At 40.6% G+C, this 14,131-nt stretch overlaps 1 protein-coding gene across 1 annotated transcript in view; it reads right to left on the reverse strand.

The window, feature by feature from the left end:
• Nucleotides 1-14,131, reverse strand: part of mfsd8l2 (major facilitator superfamily domain containing 8-like 2) — a 32,046-nt gene that overhangs the window by 14,678 nt on the left and 3,237 nt on the right. The window contains exons 3-5 of the mRNA XM_037681284.1: nucleotides 12,562-12,681; nucleotides 12,240-12,319; nucleotides 11,563-11,836 (exon numbers count right to left, since the gene is read on the reverse strand). Of these exons, the coding sequence (XP_037537212.1) occupies nucleotides 11,563-11,836; nucleotides 12,240-12,319; nucleotides 12,562-12,681 (474 nt within the window). The remainder of the gene's footprint in view (nucleotides 1-11,562; nucleotides 11,837-12,239; nucleotides 12,320-12,561; nucleotides 12,682-14,131) is intronic.

Consider the following 14,131-nt stretch of genomic DNA (forward strand, 5'->3'; position numbering starts at 1 on the left):
ATATATATATATACACTGTATATAAGTATAAGGCAGAGGTCAGAGAAGGTGAGCATGTGATCCGAAAGTCTGACTCCCGGACCGACAACATCAAAATGTGGGTGGGAAAGGTAAAACACCCATGCCTGCCTCCACCCTCATTGGGCCCTTGAGCAAGGTCCTTAAAACCCGCCATCTGCTCCCCGGGCGTCCTAGATAGATCTCTGCTCTCTGCTCCACACAGAGGACTGTGGTAGCTCGGTGGTTTTTCGCTGCATCAAAAAATGCATCCGGCGTAAAAACAATTGTCAAGTCTTCATGCGAGTTAGTTTGCTGTGGTGACCCCTGAAGAAGAGAGCAGCCGAATCATGTATTAGGAGCCTTTACTTGGTCCTGAGACTTCTTGGCAGCAGTTCCAGCCTCAGCTCTTCTTGTGTTTGATGGAACAACCTCTTCACACCTCGACTGGAAGATTTTCTGCCGTTGATCTTTACAGATCCTCTCAGTCTCAGTCGAGTTTGATGGGAACTGTTGGAGGAGTCATTTTCAGATCTCTCCAGAGATGTTTAGGCTTTAGGTCAGGGCCACTCAAGGACATACACAAACGTGTCTCTTGGCCCTTCTTGTGTTGTACTTGCTGTTTGATGTGTGTCATCATGTTGGAAGGTGGGCTGGTGCAGAACAAACTACCTGATTCCATAAATGAACAAAACCAAGAGACTGTTGTTGATTTCAGGACAAACAGCTCTGCCACGCTCCTCTTCACATCAGTAACACAGCAGTGTAGGTGGTCAGAAGTTCCAAGTTCCTGGGGGACTTGGTGAACATCACAGACAATCTCACCTGGTTTGTGAACACCATATCTCTGGACAAGAAGACACAGCAACCGTTGTACTAACTACGCTGAAAGAGGAGAATCCACCTAACCCACTTTTCCTTACTATATTCTACAGCCGCACCTCAGAGAGCATTTTGACCTGCATCATCTCTGTGGGGTGTTGTGGCTGCAGTGCCTCAGACTGGAACAATGTGAGGAGTGTGTTGAGGTCAGCAGAGAAAAACATTGGGACTTCTCTCCCTCTGCTACTTTTAGTGTTTACTTTTTAGTGTGGTCTGGTGACCAGGTCTTGGATCAGGCCTTGTTGTGCCAAGCTTTTACCGTTTGAGAATTATGGAGCCATTGAGCTCTGAGGAACCTTCACTGCAGCAGAATGAATGCTGTGACCTAGAGCAAGCAGCAGCTATGACAGAGCTGGTAAATGTATACAGCTAACAAAAGTAGCTTCACTGCTCACTTCAGTACCTCTTTTGGAAGAAAAACAGAACTAGAGCAGAGTTTATAGAAAGAAACTGGGTAATGTTTCCCACACTTTCTTGCAGCAGTAATGCTCAGAGCAATACATGATTAAGTTCATCATGTCAAACTAAATGAGGCTCATTTCATCACCCATCAGAGCAGATGGGTTAGACTGAGAAACACATTTTAGTTTAGGTGTTTTAGTCTTTCTGTCTATTTGTTGTTGATTGGACCCTGTTTTACCACAGTGAGTGCACTTAGAGACCAGTCAGATGCCCGTTTTGGTTGTCGTGTGCACACAGTAGAAGTTGTTTCACAGAGTCGGTACAAGTGAGCAGACTTCCAGCTTTATGTTTTGGCTGCTGTCATTGTGACAGAAGCTACCTAAAGAACACAAGATCCTTTCCCCTCATGCGAAGTGCATGCAGTCAGGGAACTGCATTTTCTGTGTTGGGGAATGTGAGTTCAGATCAGGTTCAGTAATTCAACCCGAGGGGAATTTTATTGTTTTTACCATTGTTTGCATTGCAATTTCAGCACTTTGGTTGGCCTTGTAGCTGTTTTAAGTGCTTTATAAATAAAGTGGTATGGTAATTTAGTTTCTGCCGGTTTAGCCTTTTTCTTTCTTTTCCCACCTCAGTTTCTTGACCTTTCCAACAAATGTTACCATTTTGGCCATCATTTAAATTTAACAATAAAAAAAAAAGATAGCAATGGTACATTATGCAGTGTGTATGGTAGGTTGGTTCAGATGATGACAGGAGGTCCTAACAAGACTGAGCTCCATTTTTTTTTAAATATGTAACAAAATGAGGTGACATCACATTCTTAATTCATAAATCATGTTTTCGAAGCCCTCGTGTTAATAAATGGAATCCATCCTTTGTGTGTTTTGCAGTAAGAAGGTGAAAGGGCACTCTGTTGTATTGATTGACTGTTTTTTTTATTAATAACTGCAGAAATGTATCTACAACTTTACCTACAAAGAGATATGTTTACAGTTCTCACAATGTTAGAAACCTGTTCTCACTTAAATTGTAATAAGTCTCCAGCAAAACAATATAAAAATTGTATTTTCGTAAAGGACTTAGATAAAACATGATGAATTTTCTTAGGAATAATATTTACAGACTCTGGATGGCATTAATTTGGCCTCCAGTTCTAATGTAAAAAATCTTGGTGTGACTTTTTGACTTGGACATGTCTTTAACCCCCACATTAAAAAAGTTACCATGGACTGCTTTCCTCCACATGCATGATATCATTAAAATTAGAAATGTCTTGTCCAAAAGTGATACAGAAAATCTGGTCCATGCATTTATCACATCTAGACTGGACTATTGCAATTGTTTATTATCTGGATGTTCAAAAACTAAAATGTCTTAAGTTGATCCAAAATGCTGCTGTTAGAGATCTGATGAGAGTTGGTATGAGAGATCATATTTCTCCAGGTTTAGCTTCTCTCCACTGACTCCCTGTCAAATTCAGAATATAAATTGTACTTCTAACATACAAATATCTTAAAAAACTAGCTCCACCTTATGAAATTACCTCCCTCTCAGACTGCCTACAGTTTCTAAAAGTAGAATGGGAGACAGAGCTTTGACAGGAAACAGACACTCGCAAATACAGAGGGATTGGTCCACGCATAGTTTCTATGGTCCAGTTTTAGTTTCTATGGGGATAATAATTAACTTCCAGGTGCTATCTGTGAGTTCGATGCCTTGTCTACTTTGAGGACTGGTAAAGACCTGAGCTATCCCTAAGTTATGCTGCTGTACAAATTGACCACATGTCCTCACTCTTATTGTCTTTACTTGCTCTACTCGTAAGAATTTATAATTATTGCTGCCATTGACCTGGGATTTTCTTTGTGTTTTTCTATTCAGTTCAATTCAGTTTATTTATATAGCTCCAAGTCCCAACAGAAGTTGTCTCAGGGCACTGAACAAAAACATTCACATGCATGAAAAAGCCCAGTAGTAAAAGTTATCTATCTAAGGAAGCCAGCGAATTGCATTGACTCCTCACTTTGTCGCAGTTTCCCATCCTGAGCAAGCACAAAGACAACAGTGGAAAGGAAAAACTCCCTTTTAACAGGAAGAAACCTCCAGCAGAACCAGGCCCAGGACGAGCGACCATCTGTTCTGACCGTCTGGGTTTGAGAGGAACAGGAAGGAGGAGCAGACACAGAATGACAGGTCCAGGTGGACTTTCTATATGAGAAAAGACCAGAAACACGTTAAGACAGAAACAATTACAAATGCAAACAAGTAGAAAAAAGGTTTGTAAGCTCAATCCTCCAGGTAGACAAAAAAGATTAAAACATGTCATCTGAACCAGTTTCTTTAAGCGAGAAACATTTCTCTTTGCAGATTAACTCAGTCAGAATACAGACAGAAAAAGTCAGCGTCGAGTGAGTTGTGGAAGTCTCAGACTCCACAGTATTTATAAACTCTGATTACAGTATGCGTCATTGTGTCTCGTGCACCTCATGGAAAAATACAGGAGTGCTCAAGGCTCTTTGAGCAGCCTGAACCGGAAGCTGCTGGTGTCTGCTGAACTCAGAACATAGACATGGGCAGAAATTGTTTGTCAGAAGCTTTGTATGCACAGTCCAACCCTCAAGGTCATACAGAAAGACAAATGTTTTTTTTTTTCTCAGCAACACTGTTTCAAGCCAGCCTCCTGTTGAAATCTCTAAAGCAGGCTTTTAACACGTGAAAAATTGGCCCATCCATCCAAAACAATCAATCATCATGTAGAGTAGACCAAGTCAAGACAGCGGCAGATTGAGGAAATGTGGTCCATTTGTCCTCCAGCAGTCTAAGCCTATACATGCATAACTAAGGGGTAGCTCAGGAAACCCAAGCTGACCCTAACTATAGGATTTATCAAAAGGAAAGACTCCAAACTAATCTCAAAAGTAGACAAGGTGTCAGCCTCATGAACAGAAACTGGAAGTTGATTATTATCCACTTTGAAACTACACATGGACATAGAAGACACAACTGGACCATAGAAACTACACGTGGACCAATCCATCTGTATTTGTGTCAGTTTCCTGTCCTCTTAAACCCCAGCTGTTTGAGGCAGAAGGTCACTCATCATGATCCCGGTTCTTGTTCTGATAGTTTATTCCTGTTAAAGGGAATTTGATTCTTTCTCTATGCTTGGTCAGAATGGGGAGCTGAGCAAAAGTAAAGATTTGACAGGGTTTTTTTTTTTGTTTTGTTTGTTTGTTTCCTGGGACTTTTTTCTCAAATTGGCTATTTGTAATGTACTGATTGTGACTTCTTCTTCTTTCAGCTTTTCCCTCTTCAGGGGTCATCACAGAGAGTCATCCTCCTCCATCTCACTCTGTCCTCTGCATCTTTTGTCCTCACTCCAACTACCTCCATGTCCTCTCTACCTGCATCCATATATCTCCTCTTTGTCTTTTTCCTGGCAGCTGCATTTCTAACATTTTCTACCAATATACCCACTGTCCCTCCTCTGGACATGTCCAAACCATCTCAGTCTGGCCTCTCTAACTTTATCTCCTAGTTGTTCAACCTGTGCTGTATCTCTGATGATCTCATTCCTAATCTTATCCATCCTTGTCACTCCTAAGGAGAACATCAACATCTTCATTTCTGCCACTTCCAGTTCTTTCTACTGTCTTTTTGTCCATATCTCTGTCTCCAGACCATAAACAGCTGGTCTCACCACTGCCTTGTAAACTTTTCCTTTGACCTTTGCTGACGGTCTTTTGTTGCAAATCACTGCTGAAACTTTTCTCCATCCACTCCATCCTGCCTGGATTCTCTTTTTCACCTCTTTACCACATTCCCCATTTTCCTGGACAGTGGATCTCAAGAACTTGAATTCCTGCATCTTTGTGACCTCTGCTCCTTGTAGCCTCACTGTTCCACTGACCTCCCTCTCATTCACACACATGTACTCTGTCTTACTACAGCTGACTTTCATTCCTCTTCTTTCAAGTACATACATTCACTTCTCCAAGTTCTCTTCCACCTGTTCTCACCACAGATCACAATGCCGTCTGTAAACATCATAGTCCATGAGGATTCCTGCCTGACCTCATCTGTTAGTTGATCCATCACCAGAGCAAACAAGAAGGGGCTCAGAGCTGATCCTTGATGCACTCCCACCTCCACCTTGAAGCTATCTGTCACTCCTACAGCACATTTCACCACTGTCCTGCTGTCCTCATACAATATACTGATTCAGACTGACACTTTTTTAATGTATTTACTGTTTGCAACTGAATTAGATTTAGACTTTGGACTTGTTACTTCATTGCATAGTGTTCGTCATCAACGTGCGCCGCTGCATGGCAGTACTGAAGAGCGCTATGCTTCAACTTGCACTTTTTTTGTTCATTGTTGTTTTTTTGTTTCGACTTTTTGCACCTGCATTGCACTCCCATGCTACAGGTATGACCGCAATGCCCTTTTGGAGTTGTGGTCATCAGTGAGTGGGGACTTTGGGCTGACTTTTGGGTCCTTTGTTTACTTGGGCACTGTAAGAGGAAAACACAGAGGGAAGTGAGCCGGTTTTGTGCAGGGCTCGCCAGAGACTCAGCAACCCCCTTTCCCCTCAGTCCTGCTTTCAGATGTTCAGTCTCTGGGGAATAGACTGGATGACCTGCATGCACAGATTTATTGCGAGCGGGACACGAGAAACTATTGTGTCTTTGCCTTTGCGGAAGCAGGGCTGGAGCCGTCCATCCCCAACTGTGCTGTGGCTCTATACGACTTCTCTGTCCACTGGCTCAACTGAATGAAGTCACATCTGTGACACCTAATATGTTTATTGCTGCTGCACTATGTGGCTGTGTCATGTGTGTCCTGCCTTGCCATGTTCATGTTGCTCACTGCCTGTGCAGTGGCCTGTCGTACAACCTGTGTTGTGTATGTTGTGTGCATTATGTACCATGTGCATTTAAGCGTTACTGTCTGTGATGTTCTTGTTTGTATTGAATTCGCCCAATTGCACCGTTGTATTCTACCATGTTGTTTACTATATTTCTTTTGGACCTTGTAAATGTTGTATTGTATTTCTTTTTCACTTTTTAGTACTTTGTTTTGTACATTTGTTGCATGCTTTGATTTATTTATTTTTTTTTTTTTGGCAAGTCGAGACGGTTTGTTTTTGTCCTGAGCATTTCATTTCATCATTGAACTGGTGTTGACCTGCATATGACAAAAAAAAAACAATAAACTATTGGCCTGAAATGACATTAGTGACATGAACTGAATTTAATTGAAATCATTGGCGTGCAAGGCAGAAACCACATGTATGTGTTTAATGCTAGTTTCATTTATTATTTTATTGTTTGCTCATAGCCCAAATTATAATTTTATAATACCCACAAATTCAGATTATCCCAAAATTCTAACTAAATCTCCTGTTTATTTATTTAAATATTTATATAAAGAGCTTTATGTTTTTTTGTTTGTTTGTTTGTTTTTGTAAATGGTCACTTGTTGCATTCTCCTTGATGGCATTACATTTAGTATGTGAAGGAGCGTCACAACTATTGTCTAGACATAAATGTATCCTCACTGCCCAGCAGTGGCAGCATATGTTATTTCAACTTCTAAAAGTTAGTCATCATATTACTCTAAGGTCATGCAAAGACAGATACAGTATGTAATATTTGTAAATATAATAAATAATATTGTGTTTTTAAATACAGATGTTATCTTTCTAAGGGTAGAAGTGATGATAAAATTCCAAACAAATGTTTTTATATGAATAAGCTATGAAAAAACATCAGAATTATGAAAGTAAAAATAACAAATTGTACTTGTTTGTTTCTTTGGTTTTTGATCTTTTCACCTTGACCCCTGCCAGAGACAAGGTCAAGTAAAAAAAGAGCACATTTTGCCAGATTTTCAACTATTCTTCACAAAAGTCCTGGTAAATCAATAATTCAAGAGCGCGAATACAGGTCGACTCTAACAGCTAACAGAGGGAGTTTAGTTTGGCAGCTTCTCCTCAGAACAAAAAAAGGAATCGATAGGAAGAACTCGGGCCACATTACCCGTCCTGCCTCCATTTCATCCTCAAGTCAACCACAGCAAGCCAGTCAATAAACAAGGAGGTCTGCAAGCCATCCCTTTGCCTCATCTTTAAAGAGTGAAAGAATCAATGTGAGGGTTTGACACGTACAGTACACACAGAGAGAAACAATCAAACACAGCTATCCTGACTGGGACACTGCAACAACTTCCACTGGTGCAGGACAACCTGAACCAAGGCCCTAACTTAACCTTCACTTCCTCTCAGTTCACATGAAAAAAAAAACTTTTCATTGCTGTTTTCAAGAACATTTGTTGATGTTATAAATCTTCTTGGCTTATCAAAATCATTCGTTTATTTTATGCAAACTAATTGCTTTCTTTGGATCAAAATAAATAGTGATCTTATAGGAAGTGTGTGACACTTTTTTGTTGATGTTTTGTTGTTGTTAGCATCTGCTGATCTTCAAAGAGAGGAATGAAAGTCTGCAGTAAAACAGAGTACGTGTGTGAATGAGAGGGAGGCTGGTGGAACAGTGAGGAGCAGAGGTCACAAAGGTGCAGGACTTCAAGGACTTACAGTTAACTGTTAGTTAAAGTGAGGAGTCCAGGCAAGAAGGAGTGATTTGTGACAAAAAGGTGTCAGCAAAGGTCAAAGGAAAAGTTTACAAGACAGTGGTGAGACCAGCTCTATGTTGTATGGTCTGGAGACAGAGACATGGACAAAAGACAGGAGAAAGAACTGGAAGTGGCAGAAATGAAGATGTTGAGGTTCTCCTTAGGAGTGACAAGGATGGATAAGATTAGGAATGAGATCATCAGAGGTACAGCACAGGTTGAACAACTGGTTGGACATGGCCAGAGGAAGGACCATGAGTATATTGGTAGAAGGATGTTAGAAATGCAGCTGCCAGGAAAAAGACAAAGAGCAGATGTGTGGATGCAGTTAGAGAGGACATGGAGGTAGTTGGAGTGAGGACAGAGGATGCAGATTAAAATCCAAAACAATACAACAAGATGGATTCATGCACCAACACTAACCCTGACGTTTCTATTTTGCAAATGTGAATTTTTAGAAATTCATTACTGATTCCAGATTTCCCGTGTCAGAAACAATCAGTTAGTTTTTTGTTGTTGTTGTTTGTCAGAAATGAACTGGTTGACAGCTGACCAGTTCATTTCAATACATGGATTTAGATACTTGGTGGTAAAGAACAAATTTATGCAAATGCTATTACAAGTAAGGAAAACATACGCTAACTTATGTGATCTCTGTTCCTGCCTCACATAGCCTTTAAAATGCATCCACCAAGGTTTAAATTCATATTGTTTAAATGCAACTTGTCTAATGGTTCATGTAATATTTTTCTGACAGGCAAACAGGAGTATTGGCAAAGTTTTAAACAACAATCCTATACATTTAGGTAGTGCATGTTTTGGTATCAACTAAGTATTTACAACACTGCATTTTAGTTTAACATCTGTAATACTGACTGAGATTATAGCTAATGTTGCGTCGGCTAAGGCTGATTAGCTGTGGAGGTCATTTTGGATCAAGAGGACAGTAAAACACTCAGTAGTACATGCATTTTCAATAATTACATTCCAAGAGTTTTATAAAAATCTATTCAATTAGAAATTTTGCTTACAGAAAAACAGCATGCACAAACCAGGGCAAAAACTATATACAACTAGAATTACATAAAACTATATCATTGAGAGAGGGTGAGTCCATGATCGAGAGGTCACTGGTTCGAATCCCCTGATTGTTCCAGTAAAGTTTGAGTGGGAAACACCAAGCACCCACATCTGCCTCCACCCTCCCCACTGTGAGCCTTTGACCCGCCCATCTGCTCCCAGAGGATGGCAGCCCCCTGCTCCACACAGAGGGCTGTGGTAGCTTGGTGGTCAGTGGCTGCATCAGGAAGGGCATCCGACATGAAAACATGTAAATTTGCTTGCTGTGGTGACCCATGAGAAATGCAGCAGCCAAAAGGAAAAAAAAAAAACTTTTTTATTGATATTAGTTATTTTGCACAGATTATTGTTACTTTTAAATCAGACTAACTTAAAGGGGAAGAAGTTCAAGGTTTAATATGTGCATTCAGGAAGAGGTTCGGTGAACACAAAACTCACTAATCAGATAATTTCAGAATAGAAGTTGCACTGTTTTTGGCCAACAGGTTAAAGTATGCACATGATGAAAATAACGAGGGAAGTGATGTAATATCATTGACTCTTGTCCCAATCCTTACTGTGTTCTCATCTAATCTACACCAAAAGAAGTTTTAATCTATGTATACGTTTTTAAAAGATGGATTTAAAGCATTAATTTGGCTTCCAGTTTTAATGCAAAAGAAAAACTAAAAACCTTGGGATTATTTTTGATCAGCATACTGTATGTCTTTAAATATCTACATTAAAAATGTCACTAAGTCACTACTATATTCACTAAATATCACTAAAATTAGAAACAACTTGTCCAAAAATGATGCAGAAAAGCCAGTCCATGCATTTATCACATGTGGACTGAACTATTGCAATGGTTTACCTGGGTGTCCAAAAACTTCTTCAAAAAGTCTTCAGTTGATCCAAAATGCTGCTGCCAGTGTCTTATCTGGAGTTAGTGGGAGAGATCATATCTCTCTAGTTTTAGTTTCTCTCCACTGTCAAATCCAGAATAGTTTTCAAAATCTGACTTCTAACCTTCAAAGCTCTCAACAACCTAGCTCCATCTTATATTAGAGCTCTTCCATATTTCCCAAACAGAGAACTGTTCTCAGAATGCAGGTTTACTTGAGGTTCCTAGAGTTTCCAAAAGCAGAACGGGAGGAAGATCTTTCAGTTATCAGGCTCCTCTCTTGTGGAACCAACTTCCATGAGGCTGACACCTTGTCCAGTTTTAAGACTGGGCTTAAGGTTTTCCTTTTTGATAAATCCTATAGTTAGGGTTCACTTGGGTTTCCTGAGCTATCCCTTAGTTATGCTGCTATAGGTTTAGACTGCTGGAGGACAAATTGACCACATTTCATAACCCTGCTGCTGTCTTTACTTGCTCTACTCTACCTGTAACAGGTCTCTCTTGTAAATGAATCCTCGAGGCTCAATGGGAACGAAACTGTATAAATAAAGGTTGAATGAATGTTTGTATTTGTAATTATTTATATCCTTGACATGTGTTTTGTTTTTTCCCAATAGAAAGTCCACCCGGACCTGTCATTCTATGTTTGTTTTTCCTGTCTGTTCCTCTCAAACCCAGCCGGTTGAAGCAGATGGCCGCTTGTCCTGAGCCTGGTTCTGCTGGAGGTTTCTTCCTGTTAAAAGGGAGTTTTTCCTTTCCACTGTCTCCTTTGTGCTTGTTCAGGATGGGAGACTGCGACAGAAGTGAAGATTCAACACAATCTGCTGACTTCCTTAGATACAGAACTTTACTAATTGGCTTTTATAATGCAGTGGCCTGGCTTCAATTGTAACTTGGTGCTATATAAATTAACTGAATTGAATTGCTGTGAGAAAAATTAAACTGTCCTCACTTCATTGGTGTCATATGCAAAATGGTCCTCATGAATGTTGTTGTACAAGAACACACACACATAGATACATATTTTTGACCTTACTAAAACATATTTTGACTCCCATTCAGTTGTTTAGCCAAACCAAAACTCCAGCCAATTTTAAATTCACACCTGGCCACTAACTTTTTGCTCTGAAAATGACTTTCCATTGTATTTGGACAGGACATTGATAGATATAAGAACTACCAGTCTCGTCATCGTAGGTGAATATACCAGAAACAGTCTAAATAAATAACAAAAACTAATATATACACACACAGAGAGCCTGGAGAAGTGCAGACAAAGATAATTAATGTTGGCATGCAATCACCGCTTGTATTATATTTAAACTTACTATGATGCTAATCCAGTCGGACATCTGACATCAGATATATTGCACAGCTGCACACACACGCACACACACACACACACACACACACACACACATATACAAACCATACCCACACACAAAATTCCGATCAATACTCAAGGAATCTGATTTGGCATGCACAAAGTTCCTCTGAGAGACAAGAAGAGAAAGTGTGCGTGCTTGTGTGTGTGTGTGTAAATGCCAGAAAATCAATAGCCCAGATACAAACACGTGTATTGACTGTGACACCTCTTCCTACACGAGTCTCATGAACTGCCTGGAGAAAAGCTGACACTCGGCACTCGGGGCCTCCAGTCGGACCTGCACACTCACCTCTGCTGGCGCTGAAGTTCTTAAAAGGGTTCTGGGTTCCACGGACAGGCTCATTGTCAGTCGAGGTAGAAATTTCCGGTTGGTTGGAGTCGACAGCTCTGTAGGTGTGCACCAGCTCCTCGTCAGACCCCATGAGTGGCGCCTCTTCTTCATCACCATCCTCTCGTTTCATCTCCATCATGATGGCTCCGTCTTCGGAGTCGAGGGGCAGCACATCCCAAAATGTCGCCAGGACAACAAACTGAAGCAGGACCCACAACAGGCACATGAACATCTGAGGGCAAGAAGGAAAAATAAAGATACCGTTCAACATTTTAAAATCTAAATGTGCTTACATCAGCCTTAGAACAGAAAGGTGTTTGTGTTTCAGGTAAGAATAATCAAGAGAGACGCTCAGTGTCAAATTATATGAGAAATAGACGCCGATGTGGAGGAGGATTGCTGTATTTCATCTAAGCTGCATCGCTGCTACAGGTGTTTCATTAAGGCATCATGGGATAGAAACAGACAGATACAGGTTATTACAGGCCTTATTGCTGCAGATTTTTTTTATTCTTGTTAAGATGAGAACAAAAAAGAGGAAAAAATGCATGAGAGTTCAGAATACAGAGCAACGATTTTTGTATTCATGCGCCTTTCAGAGAGCCTCAGATTACTGATTGTGTGGATGCAGTTACCCCAGGAGACGTATACTTGTTCACAACAAAGGGCCCCAGTTTGAAATCACACAGCCGCAGGAACAAGTTGAACGCCGGCCCTGGAGAGACAGGAAGAAGAACTTTAAAGATGAGATAAATGGAGGATGTGCGAAGACAGTAGCCTCACACCTTAGTGATTTTATTGAATGTCTTCTGCTCCTCACACATCAAACGGCACATCAAAGAAAACAGCTCAGAAACCCTTCTCACAGCCTGATGTTTTACAGAAGACAGATGTGGGGTGCAGAGAGGTGAGAGTGACACCTCTTACTTTGTGGTGAGAGCAAAGGCAGAAACTGACCGACAAGAAGTCCAGCTTGTCGACAGGCCATGACAGCTGCGAAGATACCAGCCCGCTCCTCTGGCAGAGTGCTCCTTGTTAGGAAACCAAAGATGGACGAGCCTGCTCCTGCACCAATGCCTAAAAGAAAAACCATCCATCTAACACCTTAACAAGAACATTCTCTGGACTATTAACATCTCTGAACAGGAGGAGCAACATTTTGATATTTGCCATTTGCCCAGGATTTCCTTGTAAGAAATTAATCATCTGAATGGATTTATTTCCTGGTAAAATAAAGGTTTAAATAAATATATTTTTCTGCTCCTTGAAGCTAGCCTTTAATTATTTTTAGCTTTTAGCTAGCTTTTACTACTTTTAGCTATTAGCAATTATTTTTGCTATATTTAGCTTTTAGCTAGTTTTTTTTAGCTATTTTTAAGTGCTTTGCTACTTTAGCTAACATATAGCAAATTTTAGTGTTTTGTTTCTTTTGGGTTTTCATTTTGCTCCTTTTAGCTTTTAGCTGGGCAGCATGGTGGCTCAGTTGGTAGAGGTGCTGCCTCTCAGCGAGCAGGTTGCCCCGGTTCAAATCCTGGACCGAGACCTTTCTGGGTGGAATTTGCATGTTCACTCCATGCATGCATGGGTTTTCTCCGGGTACTCCAGTTTCCTCCCACAGACCAAAAACATGCATGTTAGACTGATAGGTAACTCTAAATTGTCTCTAGGTTTGAGTGAGAGAGTGAATGTTTGTCTCATTTGTCTCTATGTGTCCCTGTGATGGACTGAGTCCTGTCCAGGTGTCCCCCGCCTCTCTCATAGTGACAGCTGGACATGGGCACCAGTGACCCCTGCGACCCAAAAAGAAAAAAGCAGGTAAAGATGATGGATGGGTGGATGGATGGATGGATGGATGGATGGATGGATGGATGGATGGATGGATGTTTTTTAGCTAAAGTTTTACTTGTCTGAGGTTTAACAACACACTTGGCTTCTTCAGCAAATTTCAGCTGTCATTCAGCACTCATTATCCACACAGTGATTTTCCAGAAAATACCAATTCTTTTGTTTTGTTGCAAATGATAAGCTGTTGAAGATTTTCAATCATATGATATGAGCTAATTAATGCAACATAAAATGCCAAATGCTGTTGATGAAAACTCATGTTTGTACAGGAACTAACGTGAATGTTTTTACAAGCACCACCTTCTTGTAGCTCCTTGTCAGCTGAAATGAAAAATTGTTCAATATTGTATCCATCCATCCATCCATCCATCCATTATCTTCATCCGCTTCTTCCTTTTCAGGCCGCAGGGGTCACTGGCGCCCATATCCAGCAGTCACTGTGTGAGAGGCAGGGTGCACCCTGGACAAGTCGCAAGTCCATGACAGTCAAATATTGCAAGTAAATTAAAAATATTTTCCACTTTTTCTCCTTTTTTCTGCTCTTATTGCATTGTCAAGGCAGCAAACACCGCTGCTTGTTTACACCTGTATTGTAGTTTCATAGCAACACATTAGAACGGTCTCTAATATTGTATGTAGGCAGGTATAGGCATCTATCTGTTCTGCATTTTGAAGGTCTTTT

This window comes from Nematolebias whitei, chromosome 9, assembly GCF_014905685.2.
Source record: "Nematolebias whitei isolate Nwh7 chromosome 9, NemWhi1, whole genome shotgun sequence".
NCBI classification, from domain to species: Eukaryota; Metazoa; Chordata; class Actinopteri; order Cyprinodontiformes; family Rivulidae; genus Nematolebias; species Nematolebias whitei.